We start from the raw sequence: 12053 nt of genomic DNA on the forward strand, positions 1-12053 counted from the left end.
ATCGAAGGCCTTGAATAATTCTAACCAAAATATTTCAAATAATTTTATTTCAATTAATAGTCATTCCTCTTCGCTCACGTAAATTTATTCAATCTCTTTCCCAGATAAGTTCGATCGGATTAAAAACCGAATATCCTTTTGGTTTTATGAAATGCAAACTATATCTTTGGTGCTTTATTTAAATACTCAAAAAAATTATTTGACTGAATCAATTGGGAAAACAAAAAAAAATCCAGATTTGCCATAGAACCATACAAATCGTAAAAGCCAATACTATCTTTGGTTCACTGAATGGAGCATTGAAATGAAAACGAGATTACAACTTTGGCCTGATTGCTATATGTGTTATGATAATAAAAAGTAGGATTACATTTTTTTTTGAAATCATAATTCTTTCATTCTCAAAGAAATGGCATTTCTGCTTTTTACGTAAGGGAATGGCTACTCCCGAATGCTTTATTTGATATAATTTTTAAAAAATATTTTATTTTTAAAATATAATATTATAATTTATACTAGTAGCATGCAATGTAATATTATATCAATTGTTACCTAAAAATTTACGATGTACTCTAAATCAGCAAACAAACTTGGTGCAATGGATTTTAAAGAAAGAAAATACAAATTAAACTATAATTATCTAATAGTATTGAGTAATATATCAAAGTAAGAATTAAAACATAACTAAAATAAATACTTAAAATAAAATATATAATAAAATATGTCAATTAAAAATTAAAAATTAAAAAACTAAGAGGTAAAAGTATAACAAAACATAAATCATATTAAAATTGACATAAAACTTAGTACTTAAATAAATAAAAGGTCAAAATAAAATACTGAAAAGAATTATAGCAATCTTTTTTTATAAGATACTTCTATTACTTAGTTAATAATATTTTAAAATAATAACAAACTGATTATGTTCTAATATATAAGTAGTTCAATTAAATATTGAAATTGAAATGCTATTTTTCATGCACTCCTCTGTATTGTCTCCAAACATTGGAATGGGAATCATGATTTTTATTCCCCATCTTACAATTTCCACTCTATTTTAAAAACTCCGCCGATTTCTTTGATTCCTGGACTGTAGGAGTCATGAATTAAGATATCAGAAATTCTGGCATTTCAAAATTTAAACATCCATAAAATTGAAAAGTAAAAAATGTACAGATTTGAGCATTTTGAAGATAAATATATACAGAAAGCTTGTCAGTCATCTGCTGGCTGCCTGACTTTTCTCAAAATATCCTCAGTGTTTAGCAATCCCAGATAGAGGAAGTAAGCGAATCTTCCTAATTGCTCAACTTTTCAGGGAAAGGGGTACGTTGCGCACTTTTATTTATACAATGGCAACTATTTTTTGAAGAAAGTTGTTAGAGACACGTTGTGGAAGACATGGTTGCAGTTTCATGGGAATAAAACGTGCAAGCATTTTTTGATTTCTAGGCAGTGTTCTCGGATTCTATCACCAGTACTTGAAAACTTCTTTCAATATACCACTAAGATATCTAGATCTTCGCGCAATATAAAATTCAACATCCAGACCTGCCGACTTGCATCCATAGGTGTCAAATAGAAAATCTGAACACTTTCTTTTGTCTATCTTGTGCTTTCTTGCGTTATAATAACCACGTGGAGACTGCCAATGTAATCAGAGAGCCTACATCGTTCTCCTAGAGTGGCGTGGCATGTTTATCAATTTAAAGCCATGAAACTGATAAATGATGGAGTTGCAGTATGATATTCCTAAAAAATAGCAAGTGCCATGCATGTGACTTGATTACGATATTAAAGTGCCCAGCCAATAAAATAATAATAATAATAATAATAAAGTCCTCGGCCAATAGGTGCTGTACCATACGTCGAGGGTTCTGCAATGTCCCAAAGACCAATACTCTTTAATCGAAATAAGTCTAATAAAAGATCATCAGCACTGTAGCAAAAAGAGAGAAAAATTTTTAAAAAAGGGGTAAGTGGTTCGAGTCGAATATTGGAAGTAGAGCCGCACCCAGCGAGCTCGCGTAATGATAAAGATAAGTTAATCCAGCAACTTAGATCGCCATTAGCAGACTCACTGATTCATTATTTCTCAAATTTCCATTTCAAGACAGACATTTGAATCAAATCCCGGTCCCTCAGATATTATGACACTATGATCTACAATTTACTGTTTTGCTAATATCATTAATATTTGCACCAGCTTCACAGCATTTAGAAATTAGACAATATGCATCTCAGTAGTGTCGTGGAAGTTAATTTGCAGGGTGAAGAAGTGCAAAGATGACATTAGCTGAGCACCAGAAATTTAGTACCATCAATTCCCGTCGACCCAAGAAAAATATCATTCGGTGAGAGTGACCGATATTAAGTAAAATGTCCAGTTAAATTTCAATTCTTTGGAAACTACTACGAGTAGGAGAACGGAGAGCAAAACAAAATGAACCAATAAGCAGCCTACACCAATAACAGTTTTCCAAGGCAACAACAATTAGATAATGCTTATTAAAACAAAATAAGATACTCAAAACTTACTGAACTTTTTCGACTAATCCAACTAAAGCATAAGAGGGTTAATATGTGGATCCTAATGCACTGATCTGTGTATATAACCTGTTAGAAAAAATTTATCTAAAAGAGAGCCATCTTCTTCAATTATAATATTTAATCCTCATTTCTGTATCTCATTTTGAAAGGCATGTCAGCAACAGCAAGTAGAGTCAGGAAGATGCTTTCATTGATGTAAAATACTCATCTATGTTTAAATAGCATGTAAAATGAACCATTTCAGGGCATTCCATTACTTGTTATCGAGGCTATATCATTCGAAGAACTTCAGTGTTATCTGTGACAGAAAAAAATTAATTAAAAAGGACAACTGAATAGTGCATTATAAATGATCAAAGATCAGACACTGGAACAATAAGTTCTTTAATATCTTATCAGTTCCTATTTGAACTGTATTATTAACATTTAATAGAGAATAATATTGGGAAAGGAAATCCAATATCCAGTAGTGTCTCATCATTAGCAACTGTAGGAAGTGATAATCTAAAACAGGAACATTATTAATTAGCAGATAATAGTGGTGAAAGAATGAAAGCCTATTGAATTAGCAAATCTAAACTGTAAATTATAAAACTAAATAAATGATAGATCCCTTATTACTATAGTGTACAAGGTCTTTTTGGATGTTGAAAAGATTCTGATGGATTTGGTTAACAAAAGACTGTACAACAACAAAAATAGAAAACAAAGTTGAATCCTGACAGCATGTGAGATATCGATATGATTCTTATCAATAAATTAATCAACACTATGGCAAGGAGTAAGAAGATTTGAACCATGAAGGCACTTGCTTGACATAGATAGCTAAAAGAATTGGAATAGACAACAAGGGCAGACAAGTTCTAGTCAATGACTAGATGTCATTGATAGATCCAAAACCGATAAAACGAAAAGAAATTATGAAGAAACCCTAGAAGCATCTATAGAAAATCAAGAAGAAATATAAATGTAACAACCCAGATTTAAAAAAAAAAATAAAAAAATAATAGAGGAGGAAGACTCCTAGCCGGAGTCTTCTTCCTTTCCGTCTCCGGCAAAATCGGATCGATAGAGTCCGATTAGGGGTAGGAAATCACCTCTATAAAATCCTCTTTCCCTCCCTTATGTCTCTACAATTGATTTTGGAAAGATTTTTTTAGAAATTTGAGGGATTCTTCCAAGAGGATCCGCAGGTTCTTGATGGGAAAAAGGGGTTCGCCGGAGCTTTTCTCAACCGCCGGAGCAAGGTAAGCCCCTCCCCTTCTTCCTCTCCCTCTTCCCTTTCTCCTCTGGCCCAAAGCCTCGCCGCCGGCCACCGTCTTCGCCGGAAAATCCATGAACAAGAAGACCCATGTTTTTGCTCTGTTTCGGCCGAACTCTTCCCTCTCTTTTCCGGCCACCGGTGCCGCCGGTTGCGACGTCCCATTCCCGAGACCGAACCCCCATCTCCCTCTCTTCCTTCCCTGAAAATCTCGACCGCCGGCGATCGGCCAATGGCCGAAAATCACGAAGAAAGGGGACAGATCCCCTGTTTTCTGAAATTTTCTTTGTTTTTGCCGCCGTCCTCCTCTTCGCCGCCGGCCGAACCCCATCGTCGGCCGTTGTCGAATCTCCGGCCAAGCCACCGGAGCCCGAGCCACCGAGGGGGGGGACCTCACGGTCTCCCCTGTTTCAGCCAAGGGAGGCCACGGGAAAAGAAAAGAAGAAGGAAGAAGAAGAAGAAAAGAAAAGGAAAGAAAAAGGAAAAAGAAAAAGAAAAAGAAAAAGGAAAAAGAAAAAAATAAAAATAAAATAAAAAGAAGAAGAAGGAGAGAATTTTTCTCTCTCTCCTTTCTCTCTCCTTTTTCTCTCTTTTCTCTCTCTACCTTCTCTCTCTACATTTTCTCTCTCTAGATTCTCTCTCTAGACTTTTCTCTCTCTTTACGGATTTTATCTCTTTGGGATCTTTTCTTCTTCTCTGATTGCATTATGAACCCTAGAATAAACTTGAAGATAAAAATAAGATGATCCGAGGTTGCTCCGAAATTCGTGCAGTAGGTCTGATTCCAGTCTGATCCTATTCGAAATTTGTAACACTTAATTCATATTGAGTCACCCTGATAGGACCTCTGATGATCTCGATCATGAGTGCCTCATTGGAAGGATACGAAAGTTTCTCTCTCCACTTTCTCTCTCTACTTTCTCTCTCTAGAATTTTCTCTCTCTTCATGAATTTTCTCTCCCTAGAAGTCTTATGGATCAGTGGAGGATCCAGATACATAGACAAGTCCTAATTTTGGTTAATCCTAAGAGAGGTCCTCGATTTGTGTATTAGGATCAATTATCGGTAATTTTCTCCATATATATGATCTTTATATTTGATCAGGGTTATGAAGAGATGATTGTCTGCAAATGATATCGAGTGGAATATTTTGTTAAAGAAATTCATAAATCAAAGAAGAACATTGATTTCTGTGCTTAGATCAGTCACCGATAAAGGTAAGAATCCCTGTACATGATCACTATTATATATATATGCTATTTTACTGTTGGTCTTGCATCGTTGATTTTGCATCGTCGGATTTGAGATTGATGAATTTATTATACCTGAGATACTGTTATTTGATCTTGAGCATGAGTATGTTATGTTAATATATATGTATCAGAGATTGATGGCATGATTATATGGATATGACATATCTGAATTGATCATAATGCAAGACAGAATTGATTGATGAAATCAACACATAATGATTAAATGAAAAGAAAGAGATATATGGTATGGACTAGCCTTGTCATGTGGAACAGCCGGCCAGGAGCTTATGCCTGGGACAGCCCGCCAGGAGCTTATGCCTGGGACAGCCCCCACTGGCTTACAGGTGGATCAGCCGGCCAGGAGCTCATGCCTGGGACAGCCCGCCAGGAGCTTATGCCTGGGACAGCCTCTCACGGGCTTTGGTACGTGGGACAGCCGGCCAGGAGCTCATCCTGGGATAGTCTTGAAAGACTTTTTAAAGTGGATTCGATCCGGATGATGACTGAGGTATAGACTTGGATAGTCCAGAGCCAGAAGGAAACTGTTAAAAATCATGTGATTATGAAAGGAGAAATGAAAGATAAGACATGAAACAATTGTTGAACAAAAGTGTTTCACCTGTTAATATATGATGATGCATCTATTTTGTCAAGACAGAAAATTTATGAATGTTTGCATTATTCTGGACATTGAACATGAGATTTTATATTTTATTACTATTCTTTATTTTCAGATTATATTACTATATCAGTGTGATATGGGAATTCTTACTGGGCTGTAAAGCTCACACTCCTTCATCTTTCTTTTCTTTTCAGAGATACAGGATGTTCATGATTGGCTATGACTTAGATTTATGGGTGAGCAGATGGATAGATAGAGTGTTATAGTACCTGATCAGAGAATTGTAGAAATTTAAATTGTAATTATGCAAGGTTTTATGAATTATATTTGAAATTAATTGTTATGGATGTTAAGGTTGTAATGATTTATTTTAGCCTTGCATATTCTTTAGGGCTTGCTCTAAGGAGTGTGCGGCCATCACGTATCCGACCCGGGTGTTGGGTTCGGGGCGTGACAGAAAAGTCATGAATTGTAGCGAGAAGTTTATGTGCTTAAGGAAGTTTTAAAAAAACTAAATACAAAATCTTAAGATAAAAGGCAAGTTAACAAAATGGACCAGATATTGGGCAGTGAGCAGGGCCTGTGAGCATGAGAGAATGTATTTTGGAAGTATTATGATAATTTCTTATAAGACGGAGACTAATTAGTGACTTCAAAAACAGTTTTGACATGTGGTAATTATATGGATCAAAATGTTGGCCAGTTAGTAGGCCCCATGAGCAAAAAAGTGTAGTAGAGATTAGCCTGTCAAAGTGGGTTTTTTGAAAAATGAAGATAGGTTGAATCTGAACAAGCGCATTAAACAAATGTTAGGACTTATGCTATTAGAAGATAAATCAAGGAATTCATCTATTTGTCTAGACGAGTGCAATATAAACAAGTGATGACAATACTACGGAGGGGGGTCTGGTACATAGATTGAAGGTCAGTTAAAGGGAACTGGTTATCAAAATAGACAAATAGACAATAAGCAGTCATTTAACTAAGTTCTCGTTTCAAAAAATTTGGTATTCAGGTAGGCTGTGGACCGATGAGAAAATAGGATTCATGAAAATGACCTAAAATTGATAGAATTAAGCTTCTTGTTTGTGCTTGCCCATTTTCCAATCAATATTACTTCAAACCTGACTTTCAGACATGCTACTAACTAAAAGATAAGCAAATGGTGGCTTCTTATTTTTGTTTTGCTTATAGTTCGCTAATAGAATGGATCTAATATTTGTCGACTTAGATTCTTTTGTCAGCAGTATGTCTGACATTAGACTTGAAGCTTTACATGTTTAAAAAAAGGCAAGCTTGCCAATGATGGGCTAACGTGTGAACTAATAGACATTTTCTCATACAGAATGAACTCTACGAACAAGAAACACAAGCTTTTATTTGCTTTCCTGGAGAGCGAGAGCTTAAGTAGATATGCTCATAGAAGTTGGCCCAGATCAATACAATGCGACACAACTAAGCTCCCAAGACAATATGAAGAGATCAATGAGCCTACAATCTGGCAGTTAGAAGCTAAGTCAGAGTTCAGAGAACATTATAAAGATCTTTTCCCCCAATTTCAGATGTAGGAGAAAGAAGTGCGAGATTAAAAGACTTAGCTAGCGAGCAAATGATTCATCAAAATTTTATTTATTTCTGGAGAAATGGTCTATAAAGCTTTGATGCAAACCATCAGTGAAGTAAAATCAATGTAACTGACTTCTTAATTGATGGAGTATGACTCCTCATTTTTTTCATTTAAATTTTAGATCAATTAAACAACATATACAGAAGAAGCCAATCACAGATATAAATCACTGAGCTCCATTGCAATTCATACCTCTACTTCATCAATCTGCTCATGGGTTCTCATCAAAAAGAACTTTGTAGAACCTCTTCCTCTCTTCCCTTTTCTCGGCACTGTGCAGTCTCAGTGCTTCCTCTTCATCCTCTTCGTCTTCCTCCTCCTTCGGTCTCGCTTCAATCTCACCTCTCTTCCTCTTCTTCTCCAAATTCACCAACCGCCTCCTCCTATTATACTCGTGAAGCCCCTCTTGCATCAATTCCCCCAGCTTATCCTTCACGACCACCAATGGATCCTTCTCGACAAGCTCCGATCCCCTGTACCCCTCCCGGAGGACCACCGTGTATATCTTGTACCGGTTCGACACATAGAATATGCATGGTTGCCGGAGAAGCAATAAATTCAGCCTCTCCGGCAATCCAAATTCCCTCTTGAAATGCTCCAATTTCACAATCGAAGCCTTCTTCCACAGTGTTAGTGAGAGAAGCTCATGGACCACGCCCACAGACCGCATCTCCGACTCCTTCCAATCATCGGAATACGGTGAAATGTATGGCGTGCCATCATTGAATTCGTCAAATTTTGCCCGAGTTTTCACCCAGCTCGGCGGCAGTGAACAGGCGTACCGCGGCTCCGTCCCCTGTTCAGCTGCCGCTGCCTCGACGGCGGAGACCGCGAGCGCCGGGTCCCACCGGACGAGCTCGATCTCCATCGTATTACGGCGGCCGTAGCGGTTCACGACGCGGAAGGTGTCGGGGTATTGGGGGAGAATGCGGATGATGTAGTCATCGGGGAGGCCGAAGTTTCTCTTGAGCTCGTTGAGCTTGACGACGTTGAGGCGGCGGTCGCGTGAGAGCATGAGGAGCTTGGCGAGGCGGCGGGCCATGGCAGGCTCCGTCGAGTCCCGGACGGCCTCCTCCTCGTCGACGAGGGCGGCCATGCGCTTGGAAAACCGGAAGTGGACCTCGCCGTCGTCGCCGGAGAAGGTCTCGAAGCAGCAGGGGTATTTGTGGAGCCAGTTGAGGGCTTTGCCCTGGAGGTCGAGGGTTTTGAACTTTTTCTGTAAGGATCGGACGGTGGCGGTGTGGTTGGGGGAGCGAAGGAGGATGTGCTTGATCTGGTTGTTGACGATCCAGCGGCGGTTGCGGGATAGGGTGGCTTCGAGGGACGGGTCCTTCTTCATCGACCAGAGGGCGAGGCCGCGGCAGAGGATGTGGAGGTTGGGATGGACGTCGGGGTGGAAGGGATCGAGGAGCCGCCGAGGGAGGAGGTGGCGGAGGGCGACGGACCGCCTCGCCGACATGGGCGCGGCTCAGGACGGTGTGACGGGTTGTCGCAGGGTACTCCGTGTCATCCAAATTGGGATTCGCCGTTATAAAGAAAATAACGGCCGGTATTTGTACGAATCACGAAGCTATGCAACTTTTTTGTGATTAAGGAATTACAAATTATTTGTACCCAAAAAAAATCCAAATTATCAATTAAAAAGTAATTGAATTTTGCATTAAAAAAAATCAAATCACTGTCCATTTTACAATAAAAGATTAAATTAATCTTAACTCATTCAGAGATCCATTGACAATTTTGCCTGGGTAATATTATTCACGGAAATAAAAGCAAAAGATTTGCCAATGATTGATATTCCCAAATAATTTTTATTAAGATATATATTATATAATTTAATTAATTCTTATCTTGCCAGTATTGTCCATCATGAGGTTTGATCTTATTGCTCATTATCTCCTTGGGCACTTCTAGACAAGCCCAAAAAGATACGAGGAAATGAGAATAAGGTTGAAAAAAAAGGCCTCAATTAGATATGATAATTTTTCAAAATGGGGCATAATTCGAGAATCTGTAAAAGCTTCAAGAAAAAATCAAAAAAAAAATAATAAAAAAGATCAAAATAGCATCAGCAAAGAATAAAAAAGTAATAAGAGATAAAGCAGCAGCTAAGTAGATAGTAGCTAAATGTAAATTAATAACCAGGTGCAAGAAAGTAGCTAAACCCAAGGTGAGAACTAAAATACTATGGAAAAGAGACTTGCAAGGAGCAATACACTTGATAAAAAGGTAGAAAGGGAAGAGAAGAGATAGGGCGTCCTTCACTCATCTAGCTTGTAAGGAATTTAAATTTCAGGCTAGCCATAAGTAAGAGTATACCTTAGGCTATTTTAAGACTGAAACATATTTATGGAATCTAAAGCATCGAAAGTCCCTCCACCGATCACTGTAGTAGTTGAGTTGCTCATAATAGCTACTAGTTTTTACTCAAAATCAACTTTTGGAATAAAAAAATATACATCAAGATGGCTCTTTGCATCCTCTCTCAACAAGATCCTTATGGATCAAATATGTAGGACGAGTAATTTATCAAGTTTACACTTTCTCATTCCGACACATTTTGTTTATGATAGCTGAAAATTTAGTGGTATTTGATACACAAATTTCATTTGGATGTGATATAGGTTTTGTTTTCGGGCATGGTATAGGTTTTTTAATTGAAAATGGTATACATATATTTTTTTGGATAGGATATAGGTTTTGTGTTCATGATAGACATATGTTTTATGTTCATGAAATGCATCATAGAGTGGATGTTATGATGCTTATCAGTCTTACCAAGAAGAAGATTTGATTTCATAGTTGACAAAACTTTTGTGATTATAAATATAAAGTTGGTTGTTAGATAAATCTAGTTCTCAACTTCCTGTGAACAATTTTTGGATATAGATGTCTAAGCCCTAATTATTACTACAAATAAGCAAGCAGAAAGCATTGTTATTGACCTTATTTGTATGATATATGTAGTGTTTGAATGCGATATAAATAGATAACATTTTATAAATATATGAATGGATTTAGTTAGTCTACTATAGCCACTTATTTAATCTTAAAACTAACTATATGTGTAGTAGTGTTTGGATGCAGTATAAAATGGTGGTTTCAATGAATCTTAAAATCGTGCAATCCAATGTGCTTTTAAGTTTATCACCATTTCAGATTCAATTTTAATTTGATTGAACCATGGCCAAGTATTTAAGCTCATTAGTCGTTACTAGATAGATGTGAAGTAATATTTAGATGTATTGTTAATTGAGAGGTTTTCAGTGTCTTGCTGAAATACAAACTCTTGCAAATTCAGCGAATTGAGAGGTTTCAATTTCTTTTTTAATCTCAGGGTAATATAACTATGCAACTATCATAATGTAACATCTTTCTATTCAGTTCGGTTGCTTTCAATTTAATTGAGATGGCTCATCAACATCACTTAATATTATACATTTGATGTTAGTTGAATTGATTTAAATTCACTTTATCATGTACAGTTGATTCCGGTGGTTTTATTTATGTACAGTTGCTTTCTGTATATTTTTTTGGATGTATGTCATGTATCTTTCATTTACATTATCCATCTTGAACCCTTGCAATAGCAAAGCTCCACAAGAGAAAGGTAATGATCCCTAATTAAGCTAACAATATAATTATCATTATTTATATAGCTCGCTTGCAAAATTATCTTGGTACATGAACTCTACTTACATGATTCCCACTGCATAATTACCTTGGTCCCCAAATAGACATAACTATCTAAAAACTTCTGAATTAACTATAAAATATTCAACTCGGACCACATTGATATAGACCCCAAAAGCCCTTTAATAGGACACCGATTAACCAAGACAAGACTTTTAGGGTGACTTTGGTTTTCACATTCCAAACTAAAGCCAAATAGCTATGTGCGACTATCTAAGATGCAAACATATGCCAGGTCAACTACTTTATATTTGCTTTGTAGCTCAGTAGCTAACCCTCAAAATTTTTGATGCGGTGAACGAGCCTATAAATGATGTTTCCTCTCATGCATTTTTAGGCGAATTGTGCCAAGAAATAATTGCAACCCTTGAGTTCTTGAAACACCAACTTAAGATTGGAGATTCTATAAAAAAATTATAGAATAATTAAAGAAATTGAAGCATCGACAATGTGCCTCATACGTTGAGCATTCATTTATATATGGACCAGAGTTTGTGGTGGTCCACAATATTTCTTGCTTAATGATGGTAATGGACAAGGTAGATTGACGTAAGATTGAAACTTGGCTTGCTTTTATGGTGATTCTCGCTCTACCTCCACCTTTTCTCTCTCTCTTCCTCCTCTATCGTGCATGATATCCTTCAATAGCTTCTCTATTTTCATTTAAATTCTAGTTATTTAGAAGAAAATCATCGATGTCATTTGATTTGTAGTTTCCTTAGCAACATAGGATTTTACCCCACCCAAATGATGCTAAAGATATTTTAGTTGGAAAAAGAAAAGTTATCATGTCCTAATTTATAGTACCCTTCTTTAACATTGTGTTAATAAAAATGAATTACATAATTGTTTTGGATCCAACCTGTTAGCTCAAATATCTTGTTAAAAGTTCTCAAGGGTTTATTTCAATAATCTTGTTAAATCCTTAGATTTGGAAATAGAAATTCTAGGATTAATCAATATACAAGACTTAGCTCACTTCTATCAATTGGATCTCTTGTGGCCTATTGCTGCACGGAAGAACTTGTTGAGGTCATTTTTTCTCTC

The 12053-nt window shown here is 36.7% G+C and overlaps 1 protein-coding gene across 2 annotated transcripts; it reads right to left on the reverse strand.

The window, feature by feature from the left end:
• Window position 1: 1 nt before the first annotated feature.
• Window positions 2–8826, reverse strand: LOC140851639 (protein WHAT'S THIS FACTOR 1 homolog, chloroplastic-like). Of its 2 annotated transcripts, none has more exons than XM_073243590.1 (2): window positions 7506–8826; window positions 2–20 (listed from the first exon to the last, which is right to left on the reverse strand). In XM_073243590.1, exon 1 carries the CDS (start codon window positions 8770–8772, stop codon window positions 7525–7527), a length of 1248 nt encoding a protein of 415 aa, XP_073099691.1. In that variant the 5' UTR covers window positions 8773–8826; the 3' UTR covers window positions 2–20; window positions 7506–7524. The 2 variants fall into 2 exon arrangements, with proteins under 2 accessions (XP_073099691.1, XP_073099690.1); XM_073243589.1 differs by lacking the exon at window positions 2–20 and adding an exon at window positions 2830–2848.
• Between the last annotated feature and the right edge of the window lie 3227 nt (window positions 8827–12053).

This window comes from Elaeis guineensis, chromosome 9, assembly GCF_000442705.2.
Source record: "Elaeis guineensis isolate ETL-2024a chromosome 9, EG11, whole genome shotgun sequence".
NCBI lineage: Eukaryota > Viridiplantae > Streptophyta > Magnoliopsida > Arecales > Arecaceae > Elaeis > Elaeis guineensis.

Bases quoted from the DNA above. Each gene is read 5' to 3' on its own strand.
- LOC140851639 (XM_073243590.1), bottom strand. From the start codon at position 8,772: ATGTCGGCGAGGCGGTCCGTCGCCCTCCGCCACCTCCTCCCTCGGCGG.